Source organism: Coffea eugenioides, chromosome 2 (assembly GCF_003713205.1).
Source record: "Coffea eugenioides isolate CCC68of chromosome 2, Ceug_1.0, whole genome shotgun sequence".
NCBI lineage: Eukaryota > Viridiplantae > Streptophyta > Magnoliopsida > Gentianales > Rubiaceae > Coffea > Coffea eugenioides.
In genome coordinates, this window is record NC_040036.1 from 44846994 (window position 1) to 44861983 (window position 14990).

At 49.1% G+C, this 14990-nt stretch overlaps 2 protein-coding genes across 2 annotated transcripts; both read left to right on the forward strand.

Annotated features, from left to right (window-relative positions):
* Window positions 1–3343: 3343 nt before the first annotated feature.
* Window positions 3344–4210, forward strand: LOC113759797. Its single transcript, XM_027302370.1, has one exon. It carries the CDS (start codon window positions 3344–3346, stop codon window positions 4208–4210), a length of 867 nt encoding a protein of 288 aa, XP_027158171.1.
* A 102-nt stretch (window positions 4211–4312) lies between these two features.
* LOC113759798 lies at window positions 4313–8323 on the forward strand. Its single transcript, XM_027302371.1, has one exon. The coding sequence runs from the start codon at window positions 4313–4315 to the stop codon at window positions 8321–8323; it is 4011 nt and encodes a 1336-aa protein (XP_027158172.1).
* The last annotated feature ends 6667 nt before the right edge of the window (window positions 8324–14990 follow it).

Below are 14990 nucleotides of genomic sequence, written 5' to 3' on the forward strand. Positions count from 1 at the left end.
AAAAGGAAAAAATAAAAAATAGGTGAGGGCCTGCGCAATAATTCTTTGGTAGATGACTTGGAGAACACAATATCACTTCCTATGTGCTTAGAAATTCTAGGATGAATGCTTTGATTAATAATTAAAAGTATGTTATCCACGTAAATAAGATAAAGATGATCTTAATGGAATATGACAAACTGTTACGAGGCTCTCTACTCTCTCGAGGCTTTAGTTAGAAAAGGAACATCTTCTCAAATTGACTGGCCATAAAGAAACCAATCACATGGAATTTCACTCTGATTGTAAGAGGGTCTTGTCTATAGTGCTGAAAAGGATGGGATATCAATGCTCCAACTTTCCATTTTCAGCTCACAATCATCTTATGAGCACATTAAAGAAACCAATCAGATTGATTTTTGTTCTGGTTGTAAGGTAAAGGGCTGAAAAAGAAGGGATACCAAGGCTCAAAGTTTTGATTTTTCAGGTTAAATCATCTTGAGATCACCTTGAAACAGCTGTGACCAAATTCTCTTAGCTGCTTCAGTGGTGAAAGAATATTGTTCCTCGTCATAACTGCCCCAAAATTAGTCAGCATTTGGACCTTTATTAGATCGTAATGTAGGCTTGGAGTAGGTTTAAGCAAAGAATAAGATAGTAAAGGCCAAAAGATAATTTTTTTTTTTTAAGGATTAGAACCATGGTTCAAAGTCGTGGTCGCGGTCACGGTCGCGGCCTGGAACGTTCTACGTTGGTTTCGACATATCGGTCGCGGTCTCGGTGAGACGCAAATTTTAAAGTATTTAATATTCTAAAAATTATTAATAATATAAAAAAAGTATGCTAAACAAAAATAATAAAAAATAGCAAAAGAAATGGCCAAGTCAATCCGTCACGGTGTAACTCGACCGATTTCTCGTCTTGACTCGGGATAACTCGGAGTGACTCGGCCGAGTCCATCCGTCGCGGTGACGTCTCGGCCGATTTCTCGGCGAGTCAAGTATCTTGGTATCGTTTCGTCACGGTATCGTATCGGTAGGGGCCGAGACGGTGACGACTCGGCCGAGTCGTCTCGGTCTCGGCCGAGACTTCGAACCATGATTAGAACCTGTGACCACTTCTGCATAAGCTGCCGCCCAAGTGAAACTTTTGGGCTGTCCAGCTGTTTCTTCAAAAATTTGACTTGCTCTCTTTACACCACGAGGCTTCTTGATTCTGGGATGTGAGCCTCTTCTCAATCTCTCTCAGTTTTTTTGTCCTTTTTGGGAACTAAACTATTGATATTTGAGCTTCTCTCAAATTCTCCTTGCTTTCCTTCTTTCTTTCCTTCTTTCTTTCCTTTTGTTTTCCTTCTTTCTTTTGTTTTTCTTTTTTAGAAGTAAACATCTCAAACTCGAGCATTGGAACTCAACATTCTTGTAATCCTTGATTTCATAAAAAATCACAATTTAAGTACTCTAACTTCCATGAAATCACCCTCAAAAAATTAACCCCAGTGTGAGGTGTGATCAGCAGGGGTTTTAACGTGAAATGAATTATCAAGTTTAAAGGCTCAAAGGGAACAACAGAGGTCATTGTGTTGAAGTAGGGAAACGAAGGCCAAAACATCATCCTATTTTTGTGGCAGTTGAGATCGCGAACATCGATAAATTCAGCTGCAGAGCTACTAAAACTTAATTTAGTAGCAAAAACATCTTAGTGCTTTGTGAAACATGAAAAACAACACTTTCATGTTTCAAGTTTTTATTTTCTACCATGCTCCAAGGTGGGGACGATCATCAAGAGGTTTACGGAATGAACATAATTCATAGGCCCAAGGAGTTTGACAAGGTTTAAACTGTATATAGGTAGCAAAAACATGGCCATCATCACATTGGTTTCTATAAGTCAGCTCCTAAGACGATGACTAGAGGCGGAGTTGCTAATTTCGTACGTAGTATGTTTGGAATGCATCACAGCATACGGGCAAAAAGAACTTGAATATGAGAGCTAAGGATAGAGTATTCAGACATTTCTTTTTTCAAATTTTGCAACCAAATTTCAGTAGTTCAGTTTGCCGTGTTCAACCAAAACCATCTTTTCATTTCTTTAAAAGTATAGTTCAACTTTGATCTCAATGTGAGTCGAAAGATGAATTTATACTTCAATTATTAACATAAGCATTCCTCCAGGAAACTCATAAAAGTGTGCAATGAAGATGAAACATCCAAAAGTGTTTGAAAGCTATTTTCAAATTTCAACAAGACAGAAACTCATGGAATTGGCTAATGATGACTTTTGAGCACAGTAATGGATTTAGATAGGTGAGGATGCTCACGTGATTCCATTTCATCCCTCACAAGAGCGCAGTCTTGTCCTGAGTGTGATCCCTGATCTCGGCCGGGCCCCTGGTCTACTGCCTAGTCGACCCCTGCACCTCAGATCTTCACCTCAGCTACACGCTGATGATGTCAAGGCCCCTGACAGCACCAGAAACCAGTGCTTTATCTGAAAAGCACTGACCTCTTAATGGCTACTATGCAGGACTCCCCGTTACCCTGCCCAGGCGGCTACAGTGTCAGAGTCAGACCTCCTGGCCTGGAACAGAGCCGTAATGGCAGAACATGGGTCCCGCTAGCATGAGCTCTCCTTCCTACCATCCACTCCCGCTCTATAAATACCTCTCATGTACACCCAACAAGTAAGCACACTATTCATTTGACGATACTATTATTTCTCTCGTTCTCATACTAACTTGAGCGTCGGAGTGATCCCAGGGGAGAAGCCCCGCCATTCACTTCGGACAAGCAAATACACCTCACTTCATCTCAGAGGAGCCTGATTCTGGTCGGTTCAACTACCCACCAAAAATCACCTCTTCAATTGGCGCCGTCTGTGGGAACGAGATTACTGCTAAAATGAGATCCACGCGCTCCAGAAGTAGAAGAGTCCCCTCGACCGGGCTGGGCAGACATCGGGAGCCCAGCAGGATCGTATTTCAGAAGAACAAGGGTCCCCAAGGACCTAGCCCAACAACGAAGACGCCATCGCCAAGATGGCCGAGTTCGTGGCTGATAACCCCAACATTTTTGAAGAACTGGGGAGGTACTTCAAGAGGCAGGGGAAGGAAAATGCTGAATCCTCCAAGAGGAGACCGACGAAATCCCCTGAAGTGCCTTCCGGTGAAGACTCCGATGAGGGGCACCTCTCTCGGAGCACTTCCAGGCGCGCCTCTTCCAAGGCAACATCTAAAATTGCTTCTATTTCCCGGGCGTTTTTCCGGGGTCTTTTGGGAAAATGAGCTGCGGACCCACCTCGGCGTCCCGGAGGCTTAGCAGTCGAATATCTGAGGGCACCGCCCTTCACGGATGACATCAATGGGGAGATGGTCCCACCAAATTTCAAACTTCCCGCCCTACGTTCCTACGATGGCCGAGATGACCCCGAGGATCACCTCCGCGCCTTCCTTTCTGCATTTCGGCTCTACTGCGTCCCCGACGCAGTAATTTGCCGAGGTTTTCCCATCTTCCTACAGGGGACGGCCCGAAAGTGGTTCTGGGGCCTAGAACCGAGGAGTATTTCCTCGTTAGACGAGTTGATAGATCGGTTCATCCACCGCTTTGTATCGTCTCGTCCAATTACGAAGACTTCAGCTTACCTCTTGAACCTGCAACAAGCCCCTGGCGAGTCACTGCGCTCCTATGTGCAGAGGTTCAATGAGGAGAACGTGCAGATACCTGATCAGAATGAGCAGGTAACCATAGCTGCCTTCACCAATGGGCTGATCACGGGAATCTTCAATACTGAGATACACCGGGATTACCCCCGCACACTTCGGGAACTCTGGGATCGAGTAGACCAGGGAATCCGAAGTGAAGACCTAAACCGTATGAAGCGAGAGGCTCAAGCCACTCGTACCGGGCAGGACTCCCGAAGGAAAAAAGACGCCGGCCGAGTCGAACAAGGCCCCAGTGGCTCGTCAACTCAATTCCGAGACCGCCGGAGTGTCTTCGATCGAATCGTAAAAGACAGGTCGTCCACCTCGGACGCCGAGCTCACGCCCCTCAATTCCAGCCGGACCCATGTCCTGGCTATGATGAGGCAGAATCACCTCGGCCGAAACTCTCCTGAAATTCCGGGGAGGAGAGATAAGAGGAACTCAAACCTCTATTGTGCCTACCACCGGGATGTTGGGCACGAGACTGAAGACTGTAATGATCTGAAGCCAGAGATCGAGAATTTGATCCGGTAAGGGTACCTGAAACAATTCGTCCGCAAGGATGGAGGTTTCAACCGAAGCGTCTCCCACCGGGAGAACCGGGGCCCCCGCCGAGAAGAACGGCGGGACACGAACATGCATTGCCGAGATCCCGAGGACCGAAGGGAGGGCAAGCAGCATCCACGCGACGGATCACCGGGCTATGGCCTCAACATTGCCGGGGTGATCAACACAATCGCGGGAGTACCAACGGGAGGAGACAGCCAGAACTCCCGGAAGCGGACCTACCGCCAGGCCGGGATGGAGGTGGCCGAGCCGAGCTCTCGGTTGTCCGAGGTCATCACCTATGGTCCCAATGACCCAATCCCTGCAGCCTCCAGCAATCATGAAGCACTCGTGATTGAAGCTCTCACCAACAACTACATAGTCAAGAAGGTCTACGTTGACCCCGGGAGCTCGGTAGACGTCTTGTACTACCGAACTTTCGAAAGTTTGAAACTAGCCATGGAGCAACTTACTCCTGTAAGAACTCCCCTTGTTGGTTTCGGGGGACACGTCGTCCACCCGGAGGGCATGGTGACCCTGATGGTAACTATCGGGCGTCATCCACGCTGCCGAACTGTGCCTGTCAGTTTTACGGTGGTCAAAGCAGACTCCCCCTACAACATGCTGATAGGCCGGCCCACGCTCAACGCCTTGAGAGCCGTATACTCCACCTACCACCTGAGCTTTAAATTCCCGACACCTGCGGGGGTGGCCGAGGTGAGCAGCGACGTGGGCGCCGCCCGGGAATGCTACCTCGCCACCATTCAAGCAACAGTCACACCCCGGCCCTTGCCGAGGTCAGAAGAAAAGAGGCCAGCGGTCCTCTCCATAGACTACATCGACCCTCAGAAGGCAGGAGAGCCCAACAGGCTTGAGCCCGGGGATGAGGTGGAACAAGTGGTCTTGGATGAAGCGAAACCTGACCAAGTGGTCCAAGTAGGGGCCGGACTCCCCTCACCCCTGAAAGAAGAAATGATCTCCCTGATCAAGGACCACCGAGACCTCTTCGCGTGGTCCGCAGATGAAGTGGTCGGAGTGCCACCCGAGCTCATGATTCACCAACTCAACGTTAACCCACAGGCCCGACCTGTGAAGCAGAAGCGTAGGCACTTCGGCCCCGAACGCAGCAAGGCCGTATCTGACGAGGTGGACAAGCTCTTGCCTGCCAAGATGATCCATGAGGTCCAGTACCCCACCTGGCTGTCCAACCCTGTTATGGTCAAAAAGGATACCGGTGGATGGAGGATGTGCGTCGACTTCACCGACCTTAACAAGGCCTGCCCCAAAGATTGCTACCCCCTGCCGAGGATAGACGCCCTCGTCGACTCGGCAATGGGACATGAGATCCTCTGCTTCCTAGATGCCTTTAAAGGCTACCACCAAATAGGAATGAGTGAGGAGGACCAAGAGAAGACAGCGTTCTACACCGACCAAGGTGTATACTGCTATACTACCATTTCCTTCGGCTTAAAAAACGCCGGGGCGACCTATCAAAGGTTGATCAACCGCCTCTTCAAAGATCAGATCGGCCGAAATGTGGAAGCCTATGTGGACGACATTCTCGTCAAAAGTTTAACCACTTCGGCCTTCTTATCAGATGTCAAGGAGGTCTTCGGCGTTCTGCGGGACTCAAGGATGAAGTTAAATCCCAAGAAGTGTGTCTTTGGTGTTACCTCAGGAAAATTTTTGGGGTATCTGGTTTCCCACCGGGGAATCGAAGCTAACCCCGACAAAATCAAGGCCATTCAGGATATGTCCTCACCTCGGAACCTCCGAGAAGTCCAGCGACTGAACGGACGCCTGGCTGCACTGAACCGTTTCCCATCCCAGTCTGCTGAGAAAGCCTTGCCCTTCTTTAAGGTGCTAAAGAAGGCTGATCAGTTTGCCTGGACTGAGGAGTGCCAGGCTGCCTTCGACAAGCTGAAGCAGTACCTGCACCACCTACCCACCCTCGCTTCACCTCGGCCCGAGGAGAAACTGTACCTCTACCTCTCCGCAGCGGACGAGGCTGTCAGCGCCGTGCTCATCCGGGATGAGGGCACTCAAGTGCCAGTCTACTATGTCAGCCGAGCCCTCCGTGGGCCGGAGACTCGATACACTCAAGTGGAGAAACTTGTGCTAGGACTAGTGCACGCCGCCCGGCGGCTTAAACTCTATTTCCTAGCTCATCCCATCTCCGTCAGGACCGACCAGCCTCTCCGACAGATACTGGTGCGGCCCGAGACCTCCGGGCGCCTCACTAAGTGGGCCGTTGAGTTGGGGGAGTACGACCTGTCGTATGAGCCGCGCACCGCCATAAAAGCTCAAGCCTTAGCCGACTTCTTGGCCGAGCTCACCTTCACGGAAGGTCAAGAATCTACCTCCGCCATTGCCGAAGTGTTCACCTCACACTTGTGGACGTTGTCTGTGGACGGATCCTCTAATGGAGATGACAGTGGGGCGGGACTGCTCCTGGAGGGCCCCCAGGGAGAAGTGTGCTCGTATGCCCTCCGCTTTGACTTTCTGGCCACCAACAATGAAGCCGAATATGAGGCCTTGATCGCGGGATTCCAGCTAGCCCGCAGGCTTGGTGCACAGCGGATCCACGTCCGCAGCGATTCCCAACTCGTAGTCTGCCAAGTCCTTGGTGAGTATGAGGCCAAGGATGAAACCATGCAACGGTATCTATCCAAAGTCCACCAACTCATCGCATATTTCGAATCTTTCGAAATCCAAAGAATCCCCCGCTCCCAGAATAGGCGGGCCGACGCCTTATCCCGGTTGGCTTCCACCTTATTTTCTGACCTCAACAAGATCGTTTTGGTGGAAGTGTTGAGCGAGCCGGGATACATGGAAGAGGTGGCCTGCCCTGTGAACACGGGAGAAACATGGATGAGCCCGTTCATCATTTTCTTAGGGCAGGGAGTCCTCCCCGAGGACCGAGCCGAGGCGAGAAGGATACAACGCAAATCTGCTCGGTTCGCGCTCCGAGATGGAGAACTGTATAAACGCTCATACCTTGGCCCATGGCTGAGGTGCGTTACACCCGAGGCAGGACGCCAGGTCCTCCATGAGATACACGAAGGCCTGTGTGGGGCTCACGTCGGCCACAGGATGTTAGCCAGGAAGACCTTACTTCTTGGGTACTTCTGGCCTTCCGTTCGACAGGATGCTCAAAATCTTGTTCTCAGCTGCCCATCCTGCCAAGTCCACGCCCCTGAGCTTCACCAACCCTCGAACTTCATGGTTCCAATCACCTCACCCTGGTCGTTCGAGCAATGGGGGACAGACATCATCGGTCCTTTCCCTAAAGCGGTCGGGGGCTATACCTTTCTGGTGACCGCTGTGGACTACTTCACTAAGTGGATCGAGGCCGAGCCTCTGCGGACCATCTCAGGGCTGGCCATTCAAAAATTCTTTTGGAAATGCATTATCTGCCGCTTCGGCATACCTCAGATCATCATCTCGGACAATGGGAGACAGTTTGCCGAGAACCCATTTAAGACTTGGTGCGAGAACCTCGGCATCAAGCAACACTTCACTTCGGTAGGTCACCCTCAGGCCAATGGTCAGGCAGAAAATTTTAACCGAACTCTCTTGCATGGCCTCAAGACCCGATTACACCGAGTTGGGTCATCTTGGGTGGAGGAACTCCCCAGTGTTCTGTGGTCATATCGGACCACGCCGAGATCATCCACGCAAGAGACCCCCTTCTCCTTGACCTATGGAGCCGAGGCTGTTATCCCTGCTGGGCTCCTCTCACCTAGTCCTCGGCTAACAGCCTATGTAGCCGAGATGAACGGAGAAGAGAGGCAGTTAGATCTCGACCTCATCGACGAGAAAAGAGATCTCGCCTCAGTTCGGATAGCTTCCTACAAGAACACCCTTGCCCACTACTACAATGCCCGCGTCAAGCATCGGCGATTCCTGCCAGGAGACTTGGTGCTTAGAAAAAACTCGGTCAGCCGAGCTGAACCGCAAGGGAAATTGGGCCTGAAATGGGAAGGCCCTTACCGAGTTGTGGAATCTAGTCTAAGTGGGTATTGCAAATTGAGCTACCGAGATGGCTCTCTAGTGCCGAGAACTTGGCACGTCGAGAACCTCCGGCTGTATTATGCTTGAAAATTTTACTAAGTTATCACTTCAGCTATTTTGTTATTTTTCAATACCAAGATGCATACATCTGTTATTAAAAAATAAGGGGGACAAATAGGGGACGAAACAAGAAACTAAAGGAGCCGAAGTGAGAAGAAATAGATCTTTCATTCAAATAAGAGAAGGCATTACAAGAAGTACAAAAGACCGAGGTCAGGAGTATTGCTAACCACCTCCCACCTCGGATTTACAAATAAAGCCCTATGAGTTAAGCCTCCGTCTCGGCTCCCTCTTGGCCAGCTAAGCCTCCGTCGCGGCTCCCTCTTGGCCAGTTGCCTCCGCGGCTTCTCCCCCGCCGGGGTGAGTGTCTTCTCCACCTCCTCCTTGCTCTTCGGCAGCCTCCTCGCCGACGTCACCCCCAGTGTCCTCTCCTCCTTCCTCCTCGAACACCTCATCGAGCTCAGCTAACCATTTGTTGAACTCGTCCTGGACTTCGGCCAAGTTCCTTCCAGTTTGGATGCCCTCAGCCATCCGATCGCACAGCTCCTTGGAGTCCTCGTTATAGTTGGCACTGTTCCTTAAGGACTCCAAAGAATCAGAGGGTAGATGAGCTGCGGCCTCGTCTATGGCCGATGTGAAGCCTAGCATGAATGTCGGCCTTGTCAGCTGGCCGAGGTCCCCGATGAAGGTCTCGGACCTCCGGAAACCCTCTACAGCCGAGGTCCTCGCACTCTCGAGAGCCTGCTCATGGGTCTTCTTCGCCTCCTCCGACCTTTTCTGCTCTTCCTCCAGAGTCGACCTCAGACTGTTGGTAGTGGCCTCGGCCTCCTCCCCCTTAGCCTCGGCCTCTTGAAGCCGTCTCTGAAGCTCCGATTTCTCGGACTCAGACACAACCAGCTTTTTCTTCAACTTGGCAATCTGATCTTGCAGTTTGCCGGTGTCCTGCTCCTTAAGCAACTCACAGTACCGATGTGCCATCTCGGCCACAAAGGCTGTGTTGGAGGCCGTGGTCACCATGACGCTTTGGAGCATCTCGGCCGGAGTCAGCTTTCTTGTGAACTCCAAGTCCCTCGGCAAGGTGGACTGCATCACCAGGTCTTGTGCAACCCGAGGATGGCTGCATCGGTCGTTGACCTTGAGCGACCAGTCCGGACACCAATGCTCGTCGGGGTGAGATTTGTCTTTCCCAGAAAACACTGGGGGGCTTTGATAACGGTTCCATAGCGAAAACCCCGTCACCGCGTTGACTGGAGCCTTCAACTGTTTGCCTCGGCCATGTGGAGGTGGAAGTGCCGTGGTCACCCCTAATGGTACCCCTTCTGGCACCGAAGAGGTGGACCCTGTGGCCACAGCAGCCGAGCTGCTCTGGGCTGCCGTGGTGGGGGTGGTCTTCTCTACCGAGGTCTTGGAAGACTGCCCTTGAGACTTCCTTTTGGGCGGAGGCGCCAAAGTCTCCCCCGAGTTCTTTCTCTTCGACCTCTTGGCCACCTCGGCCGAGCTCGATGTAATAATGTCGGACAGTTTAGTCACTGCACAAGAAACAAATATTATCATATGCCTTAGCCGAAATGAAAGCAAAGCTATGAAAGAAAATTACAAGGTATCTTAAGTTTAGTGGAAGTGAAGGGAGTCCTGTCAGGAGGGATCAAAGCTCGGCTGATTCCCCCATTGACCAGCACGGCCTCGGGGTGGTCCCAGCTGAAGATCCGAAGTCCGGACCCCATCAATTTCTGGAAGGACTCCTCCTCATGATCCCCCGCGGAAGGGTCGGCCTTCGATTTGATGGGCCTCCACCAAAAACCCCGTGGGAAGTCCACGGCCGAGACGAATATGAAGTCACGCTTCCAGTTCTTTATTGAAGAGGGGGCGCCGATGACTAGCTTCGGGATGGTTTTGTTCCGGTTGCAGACATAGAACCATCCCTTATCTGTCCCATGTGCCTTGAAGGTGTAACATCGGCGGAAGAGGTCCACGGTCGGTGTCACTTCTTGATGTCGGCACAGCATCTCGAAACCTACGAGAATGCGGACCGCGTTTGGGACGAGTTGGGTGATTCTCACGCCGAAGTGACGGAGCACGTCCCGGAAGAACCTTGACGTCGGCATCCTCAGCCCGGCCTCCAACTGCTAAAGGTAGATGGCCACAGTGCCCATGGGGGGCTTCTCGGCCAAATCGTTCGGCGGGGGCGAGGTGATGAGATACCCCGGCCTGAAGGGATACTTCCTTATCACCTTACAGGCCCTGTCTCTTCCCATGCGGCTCCTAAACTGCGGCATCTTGCCGAAGTCCAGGTTGGCAGTATCTCTTGGAGCTACGGGCTCCAGTACCCCCTCGTCGTGGGGTATTGCAGTTCCGAGGTCGGTGTCGTATTCGACATCGGAACCTCCATCGCTCATCTCTGATGACTCTGACCCCGGTGCTGTCCCAGCCACTTCTTCCTCGGCCGATTCCCCCACATCGGTAGGTGCCGACCCCGTGGAGCTGGATGAAGTCGCCTTTTCCGAAGTGTCCGGCACCTCCTCGGCCTGGTAGCTCGGTTTCACAGTTTCCTTGTGGGTTTTAGCCGTTTTGGCCATGAGTGAATGATGAGATGAAAAGAAAGATACTTACTGTTGACTACGGAATCTGACAAGTGGATGACTTCGACTGGATATCGTGAATGGCTTCGAAGAAATGAATGGGGCCATGCGGTGAAAAGGACCCCCTATTTATAGGAATTCGGCGAGAATCCGAAGAGGCGGCAAGAAGGCGAAAAGGCGACCACATTCAAATTCGAAGAACGTGCTTTCCTCTCTCTTCATTAATGACCCGTCCTTTCGACTGACGCCCTCTCTGCACGAAACGTCCCACTACTTCACGACGTGACCACTCGGCTCACCACGTCCTATCAGTTGACAGGCCTACGTGTCGCGCCCGCGCATCGTACGGAACTGTCTTGGGCCTCCGACCCTGTACGACCTCGGTACCAGTAAGCCTCGGTACCTCCAGGACTCGGAGCTTCCGAGGCTTGGGGGGCTTATTGAGGATGCTCACCTCGGCCATCCCTGATTGGCCGAGGTGATTCCATTTCATCCCTCACAAGAGCGCAGTCTTGTCCTGAGTGTGATCCCTGATCTCGGCCGGGCCCCTGGTCTACTGCCTAGTCGACCTCTGCACCTCAGATCTTCACCTCAGCTACACGCTGATGATGTCAAGCCCCCTGACAGCACCAGAAACCAGTGCTTTATCTGAAAAGCACTGACCTCTTAATGGCTACTATGCAGGACTCCCCGTCACCCTGCCCAGGCGGCTACAGTGTCAGAGTCAGACCTCCTTGGCTTCTGTGAACATCAGCCGTAATGGCAGAACATGGGTCCCGCTAGCATGAGCTCTCCTTCCTACCATCCACTCCCGCTCTATAAATACCTCTCATGTACACCCAACAAGTAAGCACATTGTTCATTTGACGATACTATTATTTCTCTCGTTCTCATACTAACTTGAGCGTCGGAGTGATCCCAGGGGAGAAGCCCCGCCATTCACTTCGGACAAGCAAATACACCTCACTTCATCTCAGAGGAGCCTGATTCTGGTCGGTTCAACTACCCACCAAAAATCACCTCTTCAATAGGGCTTTTATATCATAAAGGAAGGAAGAAGTTGAGCACAAGAAAAAAGGAGACAGAGTAGGGAAAAGAAGAATGAGAAGACAGAATAAGGAGATGAGGGAGTTGAATATAAGGACACGTACAGAGGCACAAACTAAACGTTTCAAAAGCCATTTGATTTGCAAAGTTCAATAAAATCTAATGGAAGAAATAAGTAAATCCTCAACCAGCAGCTTCAGCATAAACGTGTACTACTACACACCTGCACACATGTACAAATGACATTAGCCTGTTGTTTACGATAATATCCATGATTCTGATCAAAATAATTTGACATTTGTTAGCCAAAATAAGGAAACTTGCTCAATGATTGCACAGAATTCAAAATTTTCTAATAAAGTACAGTAATCCAACAGCTTTCAAGTTAATTCACTAACCAACTGTTCATATCACAAAAGAAAGAGATTAGCATTTTGGACAAAATACAAATTGAGAGTGTTTGGATACCTAATTTTTCATTTTCCCAAATAAAATGTTGGATAGACGTTTGATATCTTGAATGAAATAACACATTTGGGTGAGGCGCACCAAATGGGAATCAATCTCAGGTGCTTGCTGCCACGTGGTGCCACGTTCGAAAAGTACAAAGCTTATGCAATAAATCTCCGCACACGTGGACATGAATCATGCCACCCGTGTAATGACTCTGATGGCTGTCATCAACCACCTTCAAGAGCTTTTATGCTGTTTCACTAAACTAATGAGAAGATTACTATACCGTTGCAGCCTACCGTTGGAGTAAAAGTCTTCACCTACTCTTACTTCCCTGTCGTCGGAGAATATGTTCGACTAGTCATCCTCCTGTAGGAGCCATTACTTTGCAGCTATATACAACAAAGCAAATGCTGGTGAACATCAATCCACCGAAACCTATAGATACGGTGCTTATCGCAGAAGGAATCGATTCCCCTGGCATGATGTGAAAGGGCTATTGATTCAGCCATCTTTGTTGCTTACGGACGCCTATAAAGGGTTGGCTTTGGCAATAGATCTGCAGGAGCATAAGATCTGCAAGAAAGGCAAGGTGATGGAAAGAAGATTTAGCATTTAGTCCTCACCAAAGGCTTTGCCCTAAGCTTCAGCTCCACTGCTACATAAGTGGCAGAATCCTACTCTTTTTTTTTTTATCTCAAATCAAGGAATACCATAAGGACTTACCAAATATACTGTGAGGCGCGCATTGTTATTATTTCCCCTTTTTGTAATTTTATGGCCTTCCATCTTTCCTCAAATCTTTTGCACTTTATTCAATTAATTCCAAGTATCAATTGTCCAACTTTCTATGCTTTTGTAATTGGACAAAGTGCTAGCTTGCTGCAACGGAAACGATATGGTTGTTACCATTTTTACTGTGGCAAAGCGTGGGTGCTGTTGTTTTGTTGGAATGAACGAGCAGCAATTGGGTTTAGGGATGGCCACATTAAAATTACGTCTCCCATCACGTTCCCATTCAAGGCTTGTCCCATAACTGGTTTTCATGCTTTTGATTTAGCTGCTGTGTTGGGATGACAAAATGTATCTCTGAAGTTTTGTACACTTTGGAGGTCTCAGTTGTAACAAAAGTAGTTCTATTTTGGGCCTTTACACAGAATGTGGCTATAAGAAATAATTGGAATCTGTAATTGGCTTCTGTGATACTAATGGCAGTATAAAGAACTACAGAGCAATTCTTAGCATCCATGTTCATATAGGTTCATGTACTTGTTGTCTTATTTGTGGCCTGTTTTCAGATTTGTGATGCACATAGAGCAGTACATTACATTAGAATGGTTTTGTTCTCTTCGTTTCACTCTACACTGGTGCTTCTATTTGTGCTCATACAAATAGTCACCAACACTAATGCTATATCCATAATTCATTCATTCAGTGACATTCAAGTTTTTCTGTTTTATGAACTTGTAAAGGCCATTGTCGTCTCCAAGTTTTCATCACATTTAAGGCAACCCAAATTTTTTTTTTTGCAAGCCAAGGAGTTCATGCCCAGTAACAATTCAAATAAATTGAATACACTCACTGGTAAGACATCTCACAGCCATTGAGCTGTTCCTACCGCTTCTTTTCATATACACTCTCATACTCAAGTTTGGGTTCTCAATTCCCCTTTGTTTCTTAGATTCCCCATCTAGCCCTTCTTCAGAAGTTAGTTCCCATTCAATCTACGACTCAAACGACTTTGAAATGAGCCTGGCAAACTACTTTGAGGTGAGACTCGTACTATACTTGCTACACTGTACTTGAGATTGTGCTTTTAGGGGAGCTATATACTTAAGGTTTCGCAATTTTGTCCACAGATGTCTAAGAAAAAATTTTGGTTGGACTAGAAGAGGGAGCTGTATGTCCGCAGCTACGTAGAACGGCAGAAAAATGGCAAGTGGTAGGCAACTTGAAGTACGCTGGCCAACTTCACAGCAATGGCCACCTACTTGACCCAAGAATGTGGCGTCACTTGCACTGGGACTCAATGCCAATCCAAGTACTACCGAATGGTTGAAAAGTGGAGGTTGTTCACTTATCTATGGGGAGATTCGGCCAAGCATGAGACAGGGATAGGGTGGGATGCCCAACATAAATGCTTCTTAGCAGGACCAGACCAGTGGGCATATTTGTACCAGGTATAAACTACTTATAATACATTTTTCGGCATGCACACTAATCAGTATTTGGTATGGATGGGCCAGACATGATTCATTTGTGTAAGGGAACTTTCAAACTCAGTCAGCTTTTATTTATGCCATGTTTATGTGCATGTGTCTCGAACATGGTAGAACTTGCAACTTATGTTTTTTTGGGCATTTGCGAGACCTTCAACACATCATTAATTTTTATTACCAATTTTTTGGTTGCTTTAGATGAACAAGCACTACCTAGACTTTCAACATCCAAATAGTGCTGATTTGGTGATGAAGTGGGATGAGGGTGATGGATGGCAAACATGCAACAGGTAGTCGAGCTCAATCCTCGGCGCAACCTCCACCCCAATATGTGCCACCTGAGTATGGAGACGAAGGGGTGAGCGTATGGAAGAGGGAATCATTTGGCTTCATCCT

Bases quoted from the DNA above. Each gene is read 5' to 3' on its own strand.
- LOC113759797 (XM_027302370.1), top strand. From the start codon at position 3,344: ATGGTCCCACCAAATTTCAAACTTCCCGCCCTACGTTCCTACGATGGC.
- LOC113759798 (XM_027302371.1), top strand. From the start codon at position 4,313: ATGCATTGCCGAGATCCCGAGGACCGAAGGGAGGGCAAGCAGCATCCA.